Here is a 26,044-nt window from a genome sequence, read left to right as displayed (position 1 = left end):
ATATGGTAATGCAAGACAACCAAATAAAAATTCATGACATTGCTGAGACTTTAGGCATCTCAAATCAGCAAGGGCACAATATCCTGCATGGCTAATTTCCTATGAAAAAGTTGTGTGCAAGGTGGGTGCTGCAGTTTCTTACATTCAGCATATTGTCTGGCGATATTTGATTGCAATCTGCAAGACATTTTGTACCGATTTGTGACTGTTGAAACCTGTACACACAAGTTAAAACATTGGACAAAGGCTGGTGAAAGTGCACTGAAGAAGGTAAATGCCATTTTGTCAACTGGTAAGGTGATTACAATATTTTGTGGGATTCTTAAGGATTCCTCCTCATAGATTACTTGGATAAAGGTATAACCATAACTGGACCTTATATTGCTTCATTGTTGGATCATTTGATCTTACATTGGCTGAAAAAAGACCAAGGTTAGGATGTAAAAAGTGCTCTTTCACCAGGATAATGCACTATTCCACAAATCAGTGATGATAATGGTGAAAGTGCATGAATTGGGATTCGAATTGGTTCCTCATCCACCATATTCAGCAGATATACCCCCAAGTAACTTCATCCTATTCCCTAACTTGAAACTTGTACTTGCTGGAAAGAGATTTTCATTGAATGAGGAATTGATAGTTTCAGTCAACGAGTATTTTCAGAGTTTGACAGAACTTATTTGTCCAATGGGGTGAAAAAGCTGAAGGATCACTGGACCAATTGTATATCCCTCAAAGAAGACTACGTTGAGAGGTAGGGTGAGTTGCTTATGGAACAAACATTGTTTCTTGCGTTTTTACCAGACTTATCAAACCAGCCTCATAAATGCTTCAAAGCCTTAATACCCATATATTCATTTTTAAACACCCTATATTTAAGAATAAAATACATGTCTTTAATCTCTCTGACGTTTGAAACTGTTTACCCAGCAAATTTAGGGGGGGGGGGGGGGGGCTCCAATTTAATTTGGACTCCAAACTGTGATGTAGCTTGGCGTTTTTTCACTTAATTATTTCAGGATTGACAGAATCAATAAGTGAGTGGCAAAAATCCTATGAATAAATGAGGGTAAATTTAATTAATTTGTAGGCTTTATTTCATGGATTTAATCTTCATTAACAGATTGTATTGCATAATCTGCCTCATGAAGGAGAGTTTTAAGGGGTAGGGAATGGGTCAAATTATACATTAACAGCAAGATGCAGCCACTGTAGCCTACTTTTATATAACAGACTAATAACAAATGGTGACTGCTACATTGCTAATCTACTCACACTGGTAAATGTGAAGATTACTTTACACAGAGGGAAGCAGCTACTTTGAACAAAGCTCCTGCCATTCATGTAGCACTTCTCAGCTGATGTTTCTGCTTCATACCAATCATTTCTGTAGCTTAACAGATTTCAGAGAACACTTCCAGCTTTCTATATGCTTGAAAAGCTAGAAACATGTATAACATAAATATTAATCTCAACTGGAATTTGTTATTGAGCATAAACATTCGTTAAACTGTAAGAGGAGTGAATGATAAGGCACTCCTTTATTTTGTTTTTGAATTTCTTGGGATTTCCTGCTTTATTTCTGCTAAATAAGTTTAAGACTTAAGAATATAAATCTCCATTCTGAATTGTAGGTAGGGATTCATAGTCCTTATTGAAATTTTTTACTTCTTAAACTGTGATTGTGGATTTCACAGTTCATTCTATATTCACTCTTATTATAAACCAAAAATATCAGCGTAGAGTAAGTGTAATTCATGTGAGTGGAAGAACTGTAATGTTCCTGAAGAGATTACCACTAAATCTTCAGTTTTCAACTTTGCATAATATTCTTACTTCATAACTCTTTTGAATAAATACTTCCTTGTTTTTACTGCATTGCCTCACAATATAATATCAAATGGAAGTGTGCTAGCAGTCCCATCTGCAGATCAACACAATGAAAGAGATTTCTTAGTGCAAAGCAAGTAGATTCAAGCATTTGGTCAAACCTGGTGCCACCTCAACGTGTTATCGATCTGTTTGTCTATGTATTTTATACGTGTAGCTTCATTTTGTGTGTGCCAATTGATATCTAACACCAGTATCTGTAAGTCGTTATTGTTTCTTTGGAACTGTAGATTTTCCTTCTTCTTCTTCTTCTTCTTCTTCATTTTTCTTTTTTCTTCTCTTCTTCCCCCCTAGTTTACACCTTTTATCATGTACCTGTATCATCAGCAAACATCGCTGTTTCTGATGAGTCTGCAGCAACTGCTGTGGCTGCCAAAGCAGTCAAATTGTTTGTATGCCTGGCACCAGTGGTGCTGTTGTTAAGTACCGGTGGTGGATTGGCTCTCAGTGTTCCATGCAATGTTCCTTAAAAGTGACACTTTGTGAGACAGTTCTTGAGTAGCGCTAACCTAATGCTGAAAACTAGTTTCAAGTGCTTACTGAATATCTTCTTGTGTGCTTTGTTTGCGTTAATAAAGGTTTATTATCCCTGAAACATGAGTGTTCACATTTTGTGGTGTATTTTGGTTGAGTTGCTTGAACATGAAAACATAATTAGCTTGGACAATCGACACTTACTCGCTCTGACACTGGTGATCCTGATGTGATTTTGCCCAACATGAACAGAGTTTGAAGACCAGAAGAAGCAGTACAAATTCGTAACATTGAACAAAGAATTTTTTCATGAGAATGCAACACTCTGCACCTACTGAAGGACTATCTGTTTTGGGACTTGACATGAGAGTGCCTCTGTTCTGGCTTCACAAGCCAGTGCTCTTGTTTGCACAGGTGATGCAGGCTGCCATTATGCAGGTATAAATACTGATTCAACCAAATTTGCTCTCTAGGTCAGTCAATTCGACCACCATTATGCAGCCAAAGTCAAAGATGTAATTACTGCTTCTCCTATGCAAGATTTCTATCACAAACTCAAGACAGAGTTGACTTGCAGAGTTTTTGCATCACAAGAAGAGCATAGGTGCTTCAGATTCTAGCACAGGAAAATGTTGAAGGCAGGGAACCTTCACACTTCACAGCAAGGTCGACACAGGAATCGTACCTGACATCTTGCTACATATTCTTCGGAGTAGTCATTGTCTGGCCCATGTGAAAACTATAATAGCAACTGAGACGAAAATGCAGTAGATGCAATCACATATTTTGGTGACAGAATCAAGACGCAATAATGGTGCCATCAATCAATGTAGTAGTGGTGCCAAGCAAAAGTACTTCATTGTCCAGATTATGATTGCCTGTCAGATAATGTTGATGCTGTGGCTAGACAGTTAAGGGAATTTTTGTTGTTTCTGTCCCATCACAACTCTAACAATGATAGAATATGTTATTGCAGAAGAATGTGTAGTCATCCCAAGATGAGTCCTGAGTGCCACAGAGAAACCATCTAGTGTATGCTGGTATCACCAGATATTTTGAGACAGGAGCGCCTATCCAAATGCCAGTGGTAGTCAGATTTAGTAACAACCAATTACCGGTTGAAGTATCAGTATCTATTTGTTAGCGATCAGAATGCATGATGAAAATTTCTTGTGGACACTGGGTCACACTTGTTCATTTATCTACAATTGGCTACCAACTTCACTTCGCCTTTCTGCCCCAAACATTTCATTTCTAGTGACATATAGTACACAATGTATTGAGCTGGACTTGGGATAGCACCATGCCTTCAACTGAAATTTCACTGTTCCTACATTGTGAACCTCTATTATCAGAGCCAACTTCCTGGTGCATTATCATCTACTGCTGGATGTGGTGAATGTGAGACTCATCGACAGCATCACTGGACTTTCGACTACTGGCTTCTGATGCAGTGCAGTAACACACAGTACCAGGCTCATGCAGGCAGCAGAAGATAAATATGCAGAGTAACTGTAACATCACCACCAGGCACCCCGAGAGAGTTACATCACAATACTGTGCATTGTATGAAAATGGCGGATGACCCACTAGTTTCACGTTGTCCAAGGCATTTAGCTCCTCATTGTCTCACTACCACAAAAGCAGAATTTGACTTGATGCTCAGGTAAAGTACACTCCTGGAAATGGAAAAAAGAACACATTGACACCGGTGTGTCAGACCCACCATACTTGCTCCGGACACTGCGAGAGGGCTGTACAAGCAATGATCACACGCACGGCACAGCGGACACACCAGGAACCGCGGTGTTGGCCGTCGAATGGCGCTAGCTGCGCAGCATTTGTGCACCACCGCCGTCAGTGTCAGCCAGTTTGCCGTGGCATACGGAGCTCCATCGCAGTCTTTAACACTGGTAGCATGCCGCGACAGCGTGGACGTGAACCGTATGTGCAGTTGACGGACTTTGAGCGAGGGCGTATAGTGGGCATGCGGGAGGCCGGGTGGACGTACCGCCGAATTGCTCAACACGTGGGGCGTGAGGTCTCCACAGTACATCGATGTTGTCGCCAGTGGTCGGCGGAAGGTGCACGTGCCCGTCGACCTGGGACCGGACCGCAGCGACGCACGGATGCACGCCAAGACCGTAGGATCCTACGCAGTGCCGTAGGGGACCGCACCGCCACTTCCCAGCAAATTAGGGACACTGTTGCTCCTGGGGTATCGGTGAGGACCATTCGCAACCGTCTCCATGAAGCTGGGCTACGGTCCCGCACACCGTTAGGCCGTCTTCCGCTCACGCCCCAACATCGTGCAGCCCGCCTCCAGTAGTGTCGCGACAGGCGTGAATGGAGGGACGAATGGAGACGTGTCGTCTTCAGCGATGAGAGTCGCTTCTGCCTTGGTGCCAATGATGGTCGTATGCGTGTTTGGCGCCGTGCAGGTGAGCGCCACAATCAGGACTGCATACAACCGAGGCACACAGGGCCAACACCCGGCATCATGGTGTGGGGAGCGATCTCCTACACTGGCCGTACACCACTGGTGATCGTCGAGGGGACACTGAATAGTGCACGGTACATCCAAACCGTCATCGAACCCATCGTTCTACCATTCCTAGACCGGCAAGGGACTGTTCCAACAGGGCAATGCACGTCCGCATGTATCCCGTGCCACCCAACGTGCTCTAGAAGGTGTAAGTCAACTACCCTGGCCAGCAAGATCTCCGGATCTGTCCCCCATTGAGCATGTTTGGGACTGGATGAAGCGTCGTCTCACGCGGTCTGCACGTCCAGCACGAACGCTGGTCCAACTGAGGCGCCAGGTGGAAATGGCATGGCAAGCCGTTCCACAGGACTACATCCAGCATCTCTACGATCGTCTCCATGAGAGAATAGCAGCCTGCATTGCTGCGAAAGGTGGATATACACTGTACTAGTGCCGACATTGTGCATGCTCTGTTGCCTGTGTCTATGTGCCTGTGGTTCTGTCAGTGTGATCATGTGATGTATCTGACCCCAGGAATGTGTCAATAAAGTTTCCCCTTCCTGGGACAATGAATTCACAGTGTTCTTATTTCAGTTTCCAGGAGTGTATTATTCACCCTTCTAACAGTCTGTGGTCATCACTTCTCCATCTAGTATCCAAGAAGTATGGCATGTTGCCCACATGCTGTGATTAACATTCACTTATTGCAAGGACAATTCTGGACAGCTGCCCGGTAACCCTGTTAAGAGATTACATCTGTGCTCTTTGTGGTGCAACTATATTTAGTGTCCTGGACTTCAAAATTGCTTTTACACAGATGAAGATATTACTAAAACAGCCATAATCTTGCTATTTGGCTTGTTTGAGAGTCTGTTCATGACACTTGATTTGTACAACACTGCCCAGTCTTGGCAGAGGTTGATTGACTCCATGTTGCAAGGGTCATAGGTCTGTTTTTCATCCCTAGATGACATTCTTGTCTTTTCAGCCACTGCAAAACAGCACCAGCAACACTTGGAAGAAGTTTTCAAATGCTTAGAACAGCATGGTGTGGTGTTAAATACTGTCAAGTGTGTTTTCTGGTAAACCTTCTTAAGTCATCCAATTTTGTCAGTGGGATCATTGCCACAATTGTGAAAGTGATGGCCTTTGTGAAGATCCCATGGCCACCATCAAAGAATTGCACCATTTCGTGGGAACACTGAATCTCTTCTGGTGTCTTCTGCCTCATTCAGCTGAGTGCAAGAAGTGTTGCCTGCAGCACTTTCTGGGCCTCAAAGTAAGAGAAATCACTGATACAGTGGACACATGTGATAATTTCTGCTTTTGAGACAGTGAAGCCAAGTGTAGTAAATACTGTGCTTCTGGTACATCCTGAATTGGACCCACAACTTGTGCTGGTGGTTGATGGTGGCCAGACTGCTGTCAGTTACGCAATGCAGCAGCAAGTCAATGGTGCTTGGCAACCTCTTGCCTTCTTCTCACACAAGCTCAACCCTGTGCAGCGAAAGTGGTGCACTTACGACCGTGAACTGCTTGCTATCTTTGAATAAATAAAGTACTTTCACCCTCAGTTGGAAGACAGAGGGTTTATAAAATTTATGGATAGCCAGCCACTTGCCTACACCTTCAGACAGAACAGCAAGTGTTCAGTGTGACAGCATAACCGTCTGGATTTCATTACCCAGTTCAATACTGACATCTGTCATATATCTGTTATTGACAAAATGTTCACCGACTGTTTTGAGTTAGCGGTGTATCAAATGTTACTGATTTTGCCTAACTTGCAAAGGCACAAGAATCTGGTCAAGTATTCCAGAATTTATTGAATTGTGCAAAAGGATAGAGCCTTCAGTTACAATTGGTGAAGTTCCTGGTTCAGATATGAAGCTATATTGTGACTTTTCAAGTGGGAGGTCTTGTCCTTTTCTGCCACCCTCATTAAGCAGAAATGCTTATGACAGCTTTCACATCCTATACCACCTTAGCATCAGATCATCAACTTGTCTGTTTTCAAAACATTTTGTCTGGCCCGGTGTGCAAAAGGGTTGTCAAGAGCGTGTGTGTGCCTTCAGTATCAGTGCAATTAGATATCTCATCATGTGCTTGCACCAGTTAGAGTTTTACCAGATATTCACATTGACGAATTATGTCCAATTCTACCATCAAATGATTAGTACTATTTATTAACTGCAATTGATCATATCACTTGTTGGCCAAAAGCTACAATAGTCAACAACATATCAGCACAAACCTTAGCCTTTGCCTTTGTGTTAATTTTGGTTTCATGCTCTGTTTGTCCACTGCACATCACCACAGACTGTGGCCAGCAATTTGAGTGGGAGTTATTTGCTCATTTAGTACATTCTGGGGCACTCTCCACTGTACAATATCCAGTTACCACCAAGATAGAGCAACAATATGATTGAACATTGGCACAATTCTTTAAAGGTTGTACCGATGTGTCATGACACTAGTTGGACAACTGCTTTACCATGACCTTGCTTGGTGTTCGCGCCATATACAAACTGGACTTGAGTTATCTTTCATGTATGATGAAGCACTTTGACAGCCTGGTGAGATCATTGATCCAAGTTCCATACAACCACCTGACCGGATGAGTCAGACTTCATCGATTGTCTGGTTCTTTGTGACTTGCAGACATGCATGCTTGTCATGTTAAGAACAGACAGTGTATTACAATCCCCATGCTCAGGCCCATCAAGAAAGTAGCATGAACTCTGTACATACTATTAAATGGTAAGTGCACTATGATCTCACTTAACAGAAACCTGTACACACAAGTTTCCAGAAGTGTCACCAACACTTGTGGAGAAAACCACCCTCTGCCTCAAGCACATGTGCAACCATCCCAAGCAGACTCACTGTCTGAAGGAAGAACATGCTCTGAATGTCAAGTTCCCTTTCCTGCAACATTTTTGGACAACGCTCCACTTCAACCAAGGGGTCTAATGTAGTAGTGAAGACAGCAGTTACTGTGTTTATCACAACTCTCAAAGAGTTCATTTGCCAGCCACCAGAGGCTCTGTTGTTCAGCATCAGTGGTTGATTTGTTCTTCGTGTTCCTTGTGAGATTCCGTGAAACTGACAGTTTGTGAGAATTTCCTTTAGAGACAGACCTCGACCAGCACCAGTCTAGTGCAGAGAACTAGTCTCTATTGTTTACTGATTGTTTTCTTCTATTTTCTACAAGGGTTGGAACTTAAATAGTGGCAACTATTTATTCACAACCAATAAAAAAGAGATACATGTTTGCACATGTTACTGTTCTTCAAAGTAGTCACCAGCATTGTGTAGAACCCATTGCCAGGAATGTGGAAGGCATAGTATACCGTTAGCAGAGCCTGTTCTGTTGATGGTGTGAATGGAGCAGTCTAAAGTTATGGTGATTCTAGTGTATGACTGTGATGGTGTTATCCTAATGCATTATGTTCCTCCACGGCAGACCATCAGTGCACAGTATTACTGTTTGTTTTTGAAGTATCACCTGTGACCAGCTTTGTGAAAGAAGCAGCGACACTTTCTGCGCAACCCACCCATCATTTTGCACGACAATGCGCGGCTGCATACAGTGCAAGCTGTGGCTGCTCTGTTCTGTCAGTGGGACTGAGAAGTACTGTACCATCCACCATATTCTGAGGACTTAAGTCCTTGAGGCTTTGATTTGATTCCAAAGATGCAGGAACCACTTTGTGGCATTCGCTTCAGAACTGATCCAGAGATTCGACAGGCAGTAGACCGCTCCATTCGCACCATCAACAGAAAAGGCTGTGCTATCGGTATACTATGCCTTCCACATTGCTGGCAACAGGTCCTACACAATGCTGGTGACTACTTTGAAGAACAGTAACAGGTGCAAACATGTAACTCTGTTGTACCGGTTGTGAATAAATAGTTGCCTCTATTTAAGTTCCAACCCTTGTATTTACATTAATAAAGTTTTAATATTCATGGTACATAAATGTTCGTGTTTCATGTACTATTCTGGTTGAGTTGCTCGAACATGAAAACAGTTATTTTGGAGAGTTAACAGTTTGCAGTTCCAGCATGTCCTCCAGTTTCTTTGGTAAATTGCTCAACAAACTTTACAGAACAGCATATTTGATGTTTTTCCACTCTAAATTTGGTTTCATTCCTGTCATTTTGTTTGTTAAGGTGGCCCTGACTTTTCTATTGTTAAGGTATGACTCCATCAGTACAAGTAGAATGCCTTTAACACCTTACTATTTTAATGTCCATTATATGATTTTATAATCTTCACTGTTAACACCTTCAAAAGTGTACACATAATGTCAATAGTGTAGTTATTCTTGTTTAGTTCTATCAGAATGGTATTTATGAGATGTGCCATATTGTTCTCTCTGAGGAGGAGCTTTCAGCAAAACCTAATTGAGTACTTATTAAAAAGTGATTTTCAGAGAAATGGTTCAGTATTTTTTAATAAGTTTCCCTCTTAGAAAAAAATGTGTACACAGGAAGGAGAGACTACATTTTTTTTTCTTTCGAGAAACATACTCTGACTCATCAACCAGTTACAAAGAGAAAGTAAAGATTGCACAATAAAGTCACAAAATGATTTCAGTACTTTGAGTTAATTAACATCACAGCCAAAATAATTACTTCCTGTCAGTGACCTAAAGATTTTTATGACCTCTTTTACAGTTTATTTGGCAAATCCGATATCCGATAGTGTGGTATACAATGTGTATCTAACTAAATGTAACAATATTATGAAAAGTGAACAATGGAAAATCCAGGATGGAATGTAACAACTGTTACATTGTAATATTATGAAAAGGATAGTTGCTACTCGCCATATAGTGGAGATGCTGAGGCACAGATAGGCGCAACAGAAAGTCTGTCACAAAATAAGTTTTGAATCAACAAGACCTTTGTCAAAAATAGATGACAGACACACTCACAAACACACACTCATGAAAATGCATCTCACACACATGTGACTTCACTCTCTGGCAGCTGAAGCCACACTGTGAGCAGCAGCAGCAGCAGCAGTGCATGATGGGAGAGACAACTGGTTCGGGTAAGAAGGCGGCTGGTGCAGGGAGGAGGAGGGATAGGAGGGTAGGGATGGGGGCCTGTGAAGTGATGCTGGGGAGTCTAGTGCTGGAATGGGAACAGGGGAGGGGCTAGATGGGTGAGGAAAATGACTAATGGAGATTGAGGCCACAAGGGTTATGGGAACGTAAGATATATTGCAGGGAGAGTTCCCACTGGTGCAGTTCAGGAAAGCTGGTATTGGTGGGAAGAATCCAAATGGCACAGGCAGTGAAGCAGTCATTGAAATGAAGAATGTCGTGTTTGGCAGCATGTTCAGCAACAGGGTGGTACAGTTGTTTCTTGGCCACAGTTTGTCAGTGGCCGTCCATGCGGACAAACAGTTTCTTGGTTGTCATGCCCTTATAGAATGAAGCACAGGGGTTAGCGGTCGCAGGACAGAGGAATTGCAAAATAACTGTCTTCATAAAGTCTACTTTTTTTTTCGATTTTGATTCGCTACCACCACTGCCACTTGTACCAGATATGGAGGGCTGCACAGATCGTTTAAGAAAATTGTCCATTTTATGCGTGCTCAGAGTGAAGTGTGAAGACAATAATCATATCCGTACTTGCTGGTGTACTTGGATAACTGATTATAGTGACCAAAAATGTGCGACTATGGCCCTGCTGACCCCTTCTCACCCCAATGCCTCTACCATGGTAAAGAATATAATTATATCTCTGCCAGCAGAGCACTGCAATTTCTTTTCACATTGCACTTGATTTCTCGGTCAGTATAGTATCAATAGAAAGAAAATACGTTGCCTTTGAAATTACTGATATACTTTTATTATGGTTCTGGGGGTCGCCAGAATATTTTTTACTCGGAACTCCAAAAGGTTGAAAAACACTGCTGTATAGGTTTGGTGGATGGTGGAATACCACTGTGGGAGGGGTGGGAGGGATAGTGGGCAGGACAGTCAGAAACCCTGTCAGAGAATGTAATTCAGTTGCTCCAGTCTGTTCAACCTTGTACAAAAACAGATCTCCTGTGTCTTATCTTGCCGGTCACCCACCACCTCCTAAAATCTCACTGTCTGGCCACAGAGAAGCATTCCCTTCATAACTCAATACCACCCAGGACTGGAGCAACTGAATTACATTCCCTGCCAGGGCTTTTGGCTACCTCTCGTCATGCCCTGAGATGAGAAACGCCCTGCCCACTATCCTTTCCACCCCTCCCACAGTGGTATTCCACCATCTACCAAACCTATACAATATGTTTGTCCATCCCTACACTATCCCTCCTCCCAACCTCTTACCTCTTGCCTCACATCCTTCTGTAATAGACCTAAATGCAAGACCTGCCCCACACACTGTTCAACCACCATCGACTCCAGTCCGGTCTCAAACATCATCTTTCCCATCAAAGGCAGCTGAAACCAGCTGTATAATCTACAAGATAAGCTGCAACCACTTTGCTTCATTCTATGTGAGCAAGACAACCAACAAGCTGTCTTTCCGCATGAACAGCCATCGACAAACTGTGGCCAAGAAACAACTGGACCATTCTGTTGCTGAACATGCCGTCAAACATGACATTCTTCATTTCAATGACTGCCTCACAGCCCGTGCCATTTGGATTCTTCCAACAAACACCAGCTTTTTTGAACTGTGCAAGTGGGAACTCTCCCTGCAGTATAACCTATGAGGGTAGTTTGAAAAGTTCTCAGAACAGAATAGAAAAAAAAGTACATACATCACTGAAACTTTTTTTATTTTTCAGTGAAGTCTCCTTGTCACTTGGTCACTTGGTCCAACAATGTTCCAGTGCCTTGATCCCATCTCGAAAATGAGTTTCCTCCAGGCCTGCAAAATAGTTGTCAATTCCCACTATCAATTCTTTGTCCACCAAGACAAATTTTCAGTTTTGGGAAGAGATGGAAGTCTGCCAAAGCCATATAAAATGAATAAGGTGGGTATGGCAACAATTCATACCTTATTTCATGTAAATTTTTTATGGTGACGGCACATGTGTGCAGTTGCACATTGTCTTGATAGAAAATGACTTTCTTCCTTGCTAAACCTGGCCTTTTTCGCATATCTTTTGTTGCAATTTGTCCAGAAGGTTAGCATAGTATTCTCCAGTAATTATTTGCCCAGTGGAGTGCTAATTTACAAACAGAATCCCCTTTGCATCCCAGAACATTGATGCCATGACCTTTCCCGCCGAAGGAATTGTCTTTGCTTTCTTTGGTGGCGGAGACTCAGCATGTTTCCACTGTTTTGACTGTTTTGTCTCTGAAGTACAGTAGTGCACCCAAGTTTCATCTGTGGTCACAAACTGGCACAAAAAATCTTGTTTGTTTCTCCTAAAATGGGCCGAATATTGTTCTGATATGTATATTCTCATGCTTTTTTGATCCCGCGTCAAGAGTCACGACACCCATCTTGCAGGTAATTTTATCATTTCTAATTCTTCAGTTAGAATGTGATATACCCTTTCAGCGACATCTGGCAAGCATGAACAATTTCACACAATTTCAATCGGTGATCCTCCCTGACCATTTTGTGCACATTTGCAATGATTTCTGGATTAGTGACACATCTTGACCGTTCACTCCATGGATCATTATCTAAGCTCTCCCGACCAAATTTAAATTCATTTGTCCACTTGGCAACAGTTGAATATGAAGGAGCAGAGTCCCCCAGTGTTTTCTGGAAATCAGCATGAAAGTCCTCTGCTTTCATACCTTTCTTTACGAAGTGCTTAATCACTGCTAGAATCTCGATTTTATCCATCTTCGCAAATCATTACGCAGGAACAACAACAGAATCACATCAGTGCCACAGCTCTCGTCCAAGAGCACTGATGTGGCACATGTTTACAGGCAAGAGTCCAATGAATATCACATGAACAACTTGTTGCGCTAGCACTGACCTCTTGTGGTGATTCTGAGAACTTTTCAAACCACCCTCGTACGTTCCCGTAACCCACTTGGCCTCAAACTTCGTTAGTCATGGTCCTTGCTCATCTGGCCCCTTCACTGTTCCCATTCCAGTACTACACAGCCATCTATTCAACAAGCGCACCCAGCCTTTTCACTTCTCTCCTTTTCTACTATCCCTTTCCCTCCCTCCCCCTCCCACTCCACCTCTCCCCAGCCCTCCATCTAACCTCCCGACTGCAGCTAGCTGCCCTACCCTCTCTCCACCTCATCCCTACATGCTTCCCAGCGGCATTTCACCGTCCCCCACCCCTGCCCTTCTATTCCTCCCACTCCCCACCTCAGCCTCCTCCTTACCCCCACCCACTTGTTTCTCCCATCATGCACTGCCGCTGCTGCTGCTCATAGCATGGCTTTAGCTGATATAGGCTGTGGTCATGTGAGTGGAAGTTGCATTTGCTTGAGTGTGTCTGTCATCTATTTTTGACAAAGGCCTTGTTGGCTGAAAGCTTATTGTGGAACAGTCTTTTTGTTGTGCCTATATGTGACTCAGCTTCTCTGCTATATGGTGATTAGCAACTATAATTTTCATAATATTTTTATTTTCCATCCTGGATTTTTCATTGTGTGTTAACTAAATGTAAAGGATTTGCTCCCAATCATTCTTTTTTCCTCCCTGTGTTTTCATCTACTCTTAAAAATGGTTGAATTTAGTGGACCACAATGGGAATTAAAATTAGCTGTTCCATTGCTAGTGTAATGAGGAAGCTGAATATGATCTGCCTTGTTGAGTCTTTTCATTTCTTGCATAATAAAGCTTCACATTTCCTTTGCTCTGTTCTTGTAATATTGAATATTTTTTGCATAGAGCATAATTTAAAAAAAAAATTTAGCATCAAGAAGGAACTTCAGAGATTGTTCTTTATGTAAAAATAAAAATTAACAGTCCACATTACTATTTGGGACATTACTTTTTATTTGTATGTGTAGTTTTTGTGTTTTAGATGGCACTGTGAGAATTTTGCAATATTGCTGTTAGTGCATGTTTCAATATTAATTGCAATTAATCCTCTGCTTCAAACATAGGTCTCTTTTTTTCATGTAACAAACATTGATGTTGGATTTGGTCACCCATTCCCTCAACTCCATTGTGTTTGTCTCTGGCCTATAGTAAAGAAAAACTGTATTCATACCATTCTAAGAAAATTTTTCAAGGAAGAATAATGTTTCACAACTACTGTGCGTCCTTGGTGAATTTCTACTCATTGTTCACTCAGCAGATTGTCTCTGAAGTTCTGTAAAACTCTACTTTGTACTTCTTAGCTAAACATGATTGATAGAGAGGTTTTATTGGTGCCATTTGATTATGATGATTAGACTAACTGTTTATTGTGGACCTCAGATTTATTTTATTAAAGATAGATTTGAAATAAATGTTTGATTGCAGTTGTGCTGTATCATTGTGTTTGTGATAATAATGTACTGTGGGTATCAAGTCAGTCCGGCATCAGTAGGCATGTCCAAGATGAAATCAATGTACAGATCATCACATACAATGATCCCCTTTTATTTCTACTGTCTCATTAAGTACTCTCTCCAATTTCTCAAGGATTAGGAATAAAACAAATTTAGTACGTAATGAGAAACCTCCTTGTAACACAAGAAAGAAAAGATTCAACAATGACAGCATTATGAAAATGATAGATTGCTAAGTACCATATAGAGGAGACGTTGAGTCAAGGACAGGCACGACAAAAAACCTGCTATACATTTGAGCCGTCAGCCAAAAAGGTCTTCTTCTAATGTAGAAAACACACACACACACATTCATACAAGCACAACTCACATACACCTGACCACTGTCTCTGTCCACTGAGGCCAGACTGCTTATAGCACCCGTAGCTAGTGGAAGAAGCAATCTATGGGTGACGGGGATAAGAAGGAGGCTATAGCATTGAGGGGAATGGATGGCAGCATAGGAACAGCATGTGACTCTTGGTGACTCTTGTGAGAGTGGGGGGATGTGCTGGGAACAGGGTAGAGCTGATGGGTGTATTCAGGAGGTGGGGGGGGGGAGCAGAAAAGGAGAGAAGTAGAGGGAAAAAAGACTAATGAGTGTGTTGAGGAAATAGAGGGTGGTGTAGTTCTGGAGCAGGAGCAGGGAAGGGGATAGGTAAGTAGAGAAGTAGAGGGAAAAAAGACTAATGAGTGTGTTGAGGAAATAGAGGGTGGTGTAGTTCTGGAGCAGGAGCAGGGAAGGGGATAGGTAAGTGAAGGACAGGGACAAGTGAAGGTTGACCACGGAAGTTATGCAAATGTAGGATATATTGCAGGGAGAGTCCCCACCTGCACAATTCAGAAAAGCTGTTGTAGGTAGGAAGCATCCAGATGGTGCAGGCTGTGAAGCAGTCATTGAAGAGAAGCATGTTGTGTTGGGCAGCATGTTCAGCAGCTGGGCGGTTCAGCTGTCTCTTGGCCACAGAGTTTGTCAGTGGCCATTCATGTAGACAGACAGCTCATTGGTTGTCACGGCCATGTAGAAATCAACATAGTGGTTGCAGATAATTTGGTAGATCACATGGCCCATGATGGGATACTTGATGCCTGTGGTCAGACTGGAGGGGGGATGGTGGGATGATGTGTGGGACAGGACTTACATCTAGGTCTATTGCAGGGATGTGACCCAAGAGGCAAGGAGTTGGGAGCATTGGTGCAAAGGGGATAAACAAAGATACTACGTAGATTCGGTAGGCAGTGGAATACCACTGTGGGAGGGGTGGGAAGGTTCGTGGGTAGGATATTTTTCATTTCAGGGCATGGCAACGGGTATTGGAAACCCTGGTGGAGAATGTGTTGCTCCATTCGTGGGTGGTACTGTGCCACAATGAGAGATCTCCGATATTGCCAGACAGTTCCCAAAGTTGGAGGTGATAGGTGACTGATGTGGCATGAGAGATATGTTTCTGTATAAGGTTGGGAGGGTTGTTGGGGTCTGTGGAGATCTCAGTGACTCCCTGTGTATGTTTGAAGAGGGACTGCTCATCACTACAGATGCAATGGCTATGGCAGGCTAGGCAGTACTGAAAAGACTTCTTCGTCTGGAATGGGTGGGAGCTGTTGAAGTGGAGGTATGGCTGGTAGTTCAGAGGTTTGATATGGATGAAGATATCAGTGGAGCCATCGTTGAAGTAGAGGTCAACAATGAGAAAGGTGGCCTGTTTGGGTTGAGGAGCACTAGGTGAAGTGAATGAGGGAGAAGGTATTGAGGTTCTGGGAGAATGTGGATAGGATGACCCTCTCTCAGTCCAGATCAGATCACGAAGATTTCCTCTGTGAATCTGAACCAAGGGTTTAGGGTCTGAGTATTTAGGAAGGATTCCTCTAGATGGCCCACGAGTATGTTAGCATAAGACGGTGCCACGGAGGTGCCAATTGATGTACCACAAATTTGTTTGTAGGTGATGCCTACAAAGGAGAAGTAATTGTGGGTGAGAATATAGTTGGTTGTGGTGACCAGGAAGGAAGTTGTAGGTTTGAAGTCAGTTGGGCACTGGGAAAGGTAGTGGTCAGTAGTGGCAAGCCCATGGGCTTTAGGGATGTTGGTGTAGGGGGAGGTGGGTTCAGTAGTGATGAACATGACACCATCTGATAAAGTAACAAGAACTCTGGAGACTCAGTGGAGGAAATAGTTGATATCTTGTAGGTAAGCTAGCTGTACATATAAATGGCAATGGACATACTATGGTTCAGAGACAACTGGGGCATCCAGTTGCCAAACAGACTGCCCGAGATGATGTGCTATGCTGCTTTGCGGCTTGCATCATCTAGATCCTTCTTACCAACACCAACTTTTCTGAACTGCACAGCTGGGAACTCTCCCTGCAATATACTCTATGTTCCTGTAACTCCCATGATCTCAGCCTACACCACCCCTTACCTTTACCAACCTATCCTCTTCCCTGCTCCTACTCCAACACTCCAATAGCCTTCTATTCCACCAATGCACCCAGTAGTCTCTTTTCCCACATTTACCTCTCTCCTTTTCTGCCCCCCCCCCCCCCCCCCCCCCCGGCTAAACCTCCTACCTCCTGACTGCACCAAGCAGCACCACTCTGCTCTGTCCCCAGCACATCCCTCCATGATCTCACAAGCAGCACTACACCTTCCCTTCCCCCATTCTCACATTGCTATCCCTCTCCACCACAGCCCCCCCTTACCCCATCACCCTCAGATTGCTTCTCCCATCAGACACAGTTACTGTATGCAGTTTGGCCTCAGCAGCCAGAGGCAGTGGTCATGTGTGTGTGTGAGTTGTGTTTGTGCGAGTGAACATGTATGTTTTCTGGTTTAGAAGAAGACTTTTTGGATGGAAGCTCAAATGTCTAGCAGTCTTTTTGTTGTGCCTGTCTGCGACTCAGTGTCTCCTCTATGTGATAAGTAGCACTCTATCACTTTCATAATATTGTCGGTATTCCATCCTGGATTTTCTGTTGTTTAAAGAAAAAAAATTAAGCTAGACATGGGTTTGGTCACTTTAAGTTCTGAGTGAAAGTTACAGACACTTATAAAACAATAATAATAAAAAAAGACTGATCAGATATACAATTTGTCGTAACAGTTTTGTACAAAATATATTTGAGGGACATTCCCAGCTAGAAAGGAAAGAAGTAGGTCCACAATATCAACACTCAACAATATGATACACGTAATGAAGTGCTAACTATTGTGACATAGTGCAGACGACAGGAAGAGTGGTTCAAGAAAACTTCACTGTCAGCTTAAAATTCTTACTTTATTCATTAAATAAACTGTTACAAGATACCATATATACTCGAATAATCTGCTCATGTTTTTTCCCGAATTGTAGGACGAAAAACTGGGGTGTACGGGTTATTCGAAACATTGTTGGTACTGCTCTGCCTCCAACAATATATCCCATTATACTATTGCATTGTTGTGGCCTCAGTCTGTGACGCATCAGTAGAATGTTAGGAGTGAAGTATTAACGTCTTCAAACTTGTTAATTATGTCTACAAGTTCTCGTTATCACTCGTACACTGCTAAAGAAAAAGTGAAAATTATTGAAGAAGCCAAGAATATTGGAAACCGTGCAGCAGGAAGAAAGTACGACGTGAGTGAGAGTTGTATTCGCGACTGGCGAAAAAATAAAATGCAGCTTCAAGAAACTAACAGTAATCGCAGGGCATTTCACGGCCAAAAAGCAAAGCATCTGGATCTCGAGAGAAGGCTCTGCGATTATGTAGATGAGAAGCTACAATACAGATGTGTGGCGACAAGTGAAATGTGCCAGCTTAAAGCATTGTCTTAGCCAAAGAACTAGGCATTACCAGTTTCAAAGCTAACCTGGGTTGACTATTAAGAGTTTTCAACCAAAATGGTTTATGATTCCGGAGGAAAACTACTGCTGCTCAGCGGCCTCCAGGCGATTACGAGGAAAAAAATAGTGAATTTTCATAGTTATGTAATAAATCTGCTCCTTAAACAGTCCTATATATTATTGCAAATTGGTAATACGGATCAAACACCAGTCTATTTTGAGATGCCTCTCAACAACACAGTGGACAGGAAAGGGGGATACAGCATCATGATGCAAACTGGCGGCAGTGAGAAACAAAGATGTACAGTGATGTTGTGTGTAACTGGCGATGGACGAAAGCTACCACCTTACATGATATTTAAAAGGAAAACTATTCCGAAAATATCAGTAAAAGGCATACAGGTATTAGTAAGAGCGAATCCGAAAAGGTGGATGGACAATGAACTTATAATTGACTGGGTGACACATGTCTGGCAACTGAATTTACGCAATATGTTGGTTCTGGACAGCTTCCGCGGACATACAACTAAGGAAGTACGAGACAAATTACAAAAATGGAAAACTGACTTGGTCATTATCCCTGGAGGCCTAACATCCATCCTATAACCACTAGATGTGTGTATAAATCGGCCATTCAAAGCTACACTTAAACAGCGATATACGCAATGGATGGCTGATAAAAACCGTAAGTTCACACCTAGTGGAAAAATCAAACGGTCGGATTTGTCCCAGATTTGTGAATGGGTGAAAAGTGCATGGGACTCCATTCCGCAACCACTGGTTCAAATTCACTGGATGGAACAGAGGACAATGCTCTATGGGAAGATGGTGACGACGACAATGATTCTCCCACTAGTGATGGCAATGAAAGTGATGAATAGAGTGGTAAGAGAGGAAACGTACCGGTATTGACTAAAATATTTTATTGCACATACTGTATTAACAAATTCTGAAACAAGATAATTCACATTTCTTTTTTTGCGATTGTACTACGCGTAGAGTCCTGGCTGGTGGTGATAATGTTCCCCGGCCGCCCGCCCGTCTAACGGGCCAGCTGGCCAACTGCACGCCACTGAATCGGTTGCGTTTTAATGATGTATCAACCTGTTCAGCAGTGTTGCTTCAAACCTGTAGTTATTATACATACTTTTGAATGCATCATAACATTGGAACAATTTTTTTGTGAATAAAACAAATTAAAGCAAAAAATAATTTTTTTTTCCTCTTCCTCAAAATTGGGGTGTGCAGATTATTAGAGTATATACGGTATTTTGTTATTTGTATGTTACTGGAGAACAATTTGAGCATCTGCTGTGTTTGTTACTTTAACATAACTGAAAAATAAAAGTTAATGTCATATTATTCGTTTCACATCATCTTGTTACAGATACGAGTTTGCCACAATAGTGTCTTCCATGATCCAGAATCATTAATGGGAGAGCAAACAGAAGCCAGCCCTAAACGTGCTTACACAAAAATAGGACTGTACAAAGGAAATATTGTTGCCATCAAGCCAGTTTATAAACGCAGTATTGACATTACTCGCAGTATTCGAAAAGAACTAAAACAGGTCAGTTTACCTATTATATAAGAAAAATAGTGCCAAAATATTTTTATGGACTTTTGAAAATGTCCGTGTTGTTCAGGTTCACAGGAGTTGTGTTATTATTCACTCTTCTAAATTTATTTGGCACTCATAAATAGTATAAATAAACATTGTGAGAGAAAGTAACTATTATTATTTACTGTACAGTTCTTTGTAAAAACATCTTTCCCCGAGAGTGGCAGAGAATAGTATGGTTGAAACCAATAAGACATAACATAAGATATAACATAACATAAGTCATGTGATCTACAAGCTAAGCTTCAACCACTGTGCTGCATTCTCTGTAGGCACGACAACCAACAAGTTGTCTGTCCGCATGAACATTCACCGACAAACTGTGGCCAAAAAACAAGTGGACCACCCTGTAGCTGAACACGCTGCCAAACATAATACCCCTCATCTCAATAACTGCTTCAAAGCCTGTGCCATATGGATCCTTCCCACCAACACCAGCTTTTCTGAATTGCTCAAGTGGGAACTTTCCCTGCAATACATCCTACATTCCCATAACCCTCCTGGCCTCAACCTTCGTTAGCCACTGTCCTCGACCATCCAGTCACCTCCCTGTTCCCATTCCAGCACTACACAGCCGTCATTTCACCGCCACACCCAGTCTTTTAATTTCTTTTATTTTTATTTCTCTCCTTTCCGCTACTTACCCTCTCCCCCTTCCGCTCCTTCTCTCTTACCCTACGTCCAAACTGCAACACTTCACTGTCCGCCACTCCCACCATACTACTCCTACCCCTCCCCGCCCCAGCCTCCTCCTTACCCCCACCCAGTCGCCACTCCCATCATGCAATGGTGCTGCTGCTGCTCACAGTGTAGTTTCAGCTCTCTGAGACAGCACATGTGTGTGTAAGTTGCACTTTCGTGACTATGTGTGTGCATGTGTGTATGTGTGTCTACTGCTGACAAAGGCCTTAATGGCCGAAAGCTATGATTGTGTGAATCTTTTTATTGTGCCTATCGCGGCTCAGCATCTCCGCTATATGGTGAGTAGCAACTTTCCTTTTCTCGTATTGCAACAGTCGTATTACAAATAGAAGCCATATAAAGAAGCAACTTACAAATAGTGAAGACAACAAAATTGACAGAATTAAATAGTACTTAATGCAGAAAAAATCCATATATTTACAACAGTGTTTAATACAAGACATAGGTTTAAATTTTTAGCCTGCTCACTATGTTGGTTCAGCCACAGTAATTCATTGACTCACAACCTTCAGCATCAAATTGCCTTCATGCCACAACAGTTCCTTTTAAGTTTCAGTGTACATGAGAGTTTAATTAAGGATTTTTGAAAGAAAAAAGGAATACTCTTTGTGTCTGAGTACTTGTAACACTTCTAAAATGATGATTGATTTGAGTTTAATTTCATTTAATATAATGTTCCATATGTAAAAGAAATTCTACAGCTTATAAAGTCATGGTACATGTTCCTGTTAACACAATTATTCATCTTCTAAAAAAGTTGCAAAGCTGAAGTATCTATGTGTTCTAATACATTTTACATGTAATGTATATGAAGATAGAACAGAGAAAGTAATTACTCAAGGCTACTACAAATAAAAATGGGATAAGTTGTTTGTTGTTCATAAGAAACTGGAAATTGCCCTGACTTCTTTCAACAAACTATTGGCAGCTGCTGTTATAGCAGTACCGGAAGTACCTCAGGTACTATCCTCTCCTGTGGATCCTGTTTCCTCTGCAGGAAGTACTGAACCTATCATTATCAGTCCACTTGACTGTTAGTGGTATGTCAATGGTAGATCTAGGCATCCTGTACAGGATGAACGGGGATCAGGGAAGACTCTGAGTGTTGCACTGATCCCTCTAACCAACAAGTTGGAGGTGCTGTCTTTGACTGAAACTGAAATTTAGCCAGTGGAACTCACTTCACCTGTTTTGGGAAACCTGTTTTGTCTGGTGTCAGGAGAATGTAACTGCAAAAGGTTAGGGGTCTATTGATTGTCGGCAGTTCAAATGTATGGTGAATGATGATATCCATTAGGGAAAAGTCACCAAGGGACAGGAAATGACACCAGGTGTACTCTGTATATGCCTGGGGGCTTCATTCAACATGTTGAAGAGGCTATTCTGGCAGCTAATGAGGAAACAAGGTGCAAGCAGCTGCAGATTGTGGCACATGTTGGGACAAATGATGCCTGTCATCTGGTCTGCGAGGTGATTCTTAGGTCATTCCAGTAACTTGCAGAGAAGGTTGAGAAGTCCAGCCTTGCAGATGGAGTTTCAACAAAGCTCAAAATTTGCATCATTGTCTCCAAAGCTGATTGTGGCCCTTTGGTTCTGAGTCAAGTGGAAGGACTGAACCAGAGACATCAAAGATTCTGTGACAAGCTAAGCTGCGACTTCCTGGACTTGCACAATAGGGTTGAGAACTGTAGCATCCCCCCCAAATAGGTCAGATGCGCACTACATGTCAGAGGCTGCTATGCAGGTGCAGACAAGGGTTTTTTAGATTAGGTGAATCTCCATCCAATCCAGATAATGATATCTCCAGGAAATGCAGAAGTATCAGTGTAAGATAGAAGGAAATTCCTTCCACAGGTGAGAGTATTAAAATCCTAATGCTAAACAGCTGAAGTAATCACAACAAAGTGCCAGAGTTTGAAATGCTCATGAAAAGCAGTGAAGATCACATAATACAGTTCTGCACTGTTGCCTGATAAACAAAGTAGCAGCCTACGTAATATCAGACCAGCTGTGTGGCTGGATTGAATAGCTTTTAGCAAACAGAACACAGCATGAAACTTCCTGGCAGATTAAAACAGTGTGCCGGACTGAGACTCGAACTCGGGACCTTTGCCTTTCACGGGCAAGTGCTCTACCAACTGAGCTACCCAAGCACGACTCACACCCCATCCTCACAGCTTTACTTCTGCCAGTACCTTGTCTCCTACCTGCTGCAGAGTGAAAATCTCATTCTGGAAACATCCCCCAGGCTGTGGCTAAGCCATGTCTCCGCAATATCCTTTCTTTCAGGAGTGCTAGTTCTGCAAGTTTTGCAGGAGAGCTTCTGTAAAGTTTGGAAGGTAGGAGACAAGGTACTGGCAGAAGTAAAGCTGTGAAGACGGGGTGTGAGTCGTGCTTGGGTAGCTCAGTTGGTAGAGCACTTGCCCGCGAAAGGCAAAGGTCCCGAGTTCGAGTCTCGGTCCGGCACACTGTTTTAATCTGCCAGGAAGTTTCATATCAGCGCACACTCCGTTGCTGAGTGAAAATCTCATTCTGGAGAACACAGCATGTTGTTCTCAATGGTGAGACATCTATGATGTTAAAGTAACCTCTGGCGTGCCACCAGGGAGTGTTATGGGACCATTGCTTTTCACAATATATATAAATGACCTAGTAGATAGTGTCGGAAGTTCCATGTGGCTTTTCGTGGATGATGCTGTAGTATACAGAGAAATTGCAGCAAAATGCAGGAAGATCTGCAGCGGATAGGCACTCGGTGCAGGGAGTGGCAACTGACCCTTTACATAGACAAATGTAATGTATTGCGAATACATAGAAAGAAGGGTCCCTTAATTGTATGATTATTTGATAGCAGAACAAACACTGGTAGTAGTTACTTCTGTAAAATATCTGGGAGTATGCGTACGGACTGATTTGAAGTGGAATTATCATATAAAATTAATTGTTGGTAAGGCAGGTGCCAGGTGGAGATTCATTGGGAGAGTCCTTAGAAAATGTTGTCCATCAACAAAGGAGGTGGCTTTCAAAACACTCATTCGACCTATACTTGAGTATTGCTCATCAGTGTGGGGTCCATACCAGGTTGGGTTGACAGAGGAGATAGAGAAGATCCAAAGAGCGGTGCGTTTCACCACAGGGTTATTTGGTAAGTGTGATAGCATTATGGATATGCTTAGCAAACTCAAGTGGCAGACAGTGCAGGAGAGGTGCTCTGCATCGCAGTGTAGCTTGCTGTCCAGGTTTCGAGTTGGTGCATTTCTGGATGAGGTATAGAATATATTGCTTCCCCTACTTATACCTCCCGAGGAGATCACAAATGTAAAATTAGAGAGATTCGAGCGTGCATGGAGGCTTTCCGGCAGTCGTTCTTCCCGCGAACCATGTGCGACTGGAACAGGAAAGAGAGGTAATGACAGTGGCACGTAAAGTGCCCTCCACCACACACCGTTGGGTGGCTTGCAGAGTATAAATGTAGATGTAGATGTAGATACTGGGTATAGAAAGTTGGTTGAAACCTGAAATTAATAGCAGTGAGATTTTTGGGGAAAATTTCAGTGTATATCTAAAGGATAGTCAAATAGGAAATGGAGGTGGTACATTTGCCACAGTAAACATGTAACTCAAATCCATCAAAACAGAAGCAGAAGCTACATGTGAGATTGTTTGGGCAAGCCTCAGTATCAGGGGTAGGCGTAAAATGATAACTGGATTCTTCTATTGCCCACCAGTCTCATCTCCTGATATAATCAAAAACTTTAGAGGAACTTTCAGTTGGCTTGTGTGTAAGTTTCCCAATCATACTGTAATCATTTGTGGAGACTTTAATCATCCAAAAATTAAATGGGAAAATTACAGTTTTGTTAGAGGAGGGTGTGATATGACATCCTGCAAAATTTTACTAAATGCCTTCTCTGAAAACTACCTAAAACAGATAGTTCGGAATCCCACTCATGATGGAAATACAAGTATATTGGATCTAGTGGCAACAAATAGACCTGACCTCTTTGAGGATATCCACATCGAAACTGTATCAGTGACCATGATGTGGTTGTTCCAACAATGATTACCAAAGTAAAAAGGACAACTAAAACAAGCAGAAAGATATATGTGTTCAGAAACTAAATAAAAAATCAATAGTGTCATATCTCATTGATGAACCTGAAACTTTCAGCACAGGTCAAGAGCAAGTAAGGAACTCTCTTGCTCAAGTTTAAAAGAATAGTTGACCACACACTGGATAGATATGTATCCATTAGAACAGTTCATAGTGGGAGGGAACATCCATGGTATACAGTTACTCTAAAGAAACTATTAAAGAAACAGAGATTACAGCATAACAGATGTAAAACAAAGTGTACAGTTATAGAGAGATGCTGAATGAAACGCATTTGGCTGTCAAGAGAGCAATGCCTGATGCCTTCAATGACATAGCAGAATATTATCAAATGACATTTCACAAAATCCAAAGAAATTATGGTTCTGTGTAAAAGCTGTTAGTGGCACCAAAGCTAGTGTCCAGTCCCTAGTAAAAGAGACAGGAACTGAAATTGAGGGTAACAAAGCAAGTACTGAAATGCTTAAACCCATTTTCAAATGTTCCTTTACCAAGCAAAACACATGAGAATTGCCATTATTTAATCTTTGTATCACTGAAAAGATGAATAAAATAAGTATTAGTATCAGTGGTGTTCAGAAGCAGCTGAAATCGTTAAAACTGAACAAAGCTCCAGGGCCAAATGGAATACCTGTCAGATTCTGTACTGAATTTGTGGCTGAGTTACCCCTCTTCTAATTATACTCTGTTATAGATCCCTGAAACAAAAAACCATGCCCAGTTCTTGGAAAAAGGCACAGGTCACACCCATTGCAAGAAAGGTATTATAAGTGATCCACAAAACTACCATCCAATATCCTTGACATTGATTTATTTATTTAAATGTCAAGTTCCGTAGGACCAAATTGAGGAGCAAATCTCCAAGTTCATGGAACGTGTCAGTACATGAATTTACAATATAAAAAGTAGTAACAGATAAAATAAATGTTCATGAACCTGAAAGAAAATCAGTCCATAAGTTTAAGCAAACGCTATCAGCAATACAATGAGAATCATCTTAATTTTTCAAGGAACTCCTCGACAGAATAGAAGGAGTGACCCATGAGGAAACTCTTCAGTTTTGATTTGAAAGCAGGTGGATTACTGCTAAGATTTTTGAATTCGAGTGGCAGCTTATTGAAAATGGATGCAGCAGTATACTGCACACCTTTTTGCACAAGAGTTAAGGAAGTCCGATCCAAATGGAGGTTTGATTTCTGCCGAGTATTAACCTAGTGAAAGCTGCTTATTGTTGGAAATAAACTAATATTGGTAACAAGAAACGATAATAAGGAATATACATATTGAGAGGCCAATGTCAAAATACCCAGACTTGTGAAAAGAGGTCGACACGAGGTTCATGAACTCACACCACTAATTGCCCGAACTGCCCGTTTCTGAGCCAAAAATATCCTTCTAGAATGGGAACAGTTACCCCAAAACATAACACCATATGACATAAGTGAATGAAAAT

At 42.1% G+C, this 26,044-nt stretch overlaps 1 protein-coding gene across 1 annotated transcript in view; it reads left to right on the top strand.

Annotated features, from left to right (window-relative positions):
* The window catches only part of LOC126235028 (guanylate cyclase 32E-like), a 434,536-nt gene that overhangs the window by 215,089 nt on the left and 193,403 nt on the right, over nt 1-26,044 (top strand). Inside the window, exon 11 of the mRNA XM_049943763.1 lies at nt 19,542-19,724. Coding sequence (XP_049799720.1) covers nt 19,542-19,724 — 183 coding nt within the window. The remainder of the gene's footprint in view (nt 1-19,541; nt 19,725-26,044) is intronic.

Source organism: Schistocerca nitens, chromosome 2 (genome assembly GCF_023898315.1).
Source record: "Schistocerca nitens isolate TAMUIC-IGC-003100 chromosome 2, iqSchNite1.1, whole genome shotgun sequence".
Classification (NCBI taxonomy): Eukaryota; Metazoa; Arthropoda; class Insecta; order Orthoptera; family Acrididae; genus Schistocerca; species Schistocerca nitens.
Note: the sequence above shows the minus strand (reverse complement) of the source record. Positions and strands in the feature narration are given on the sequence as shown.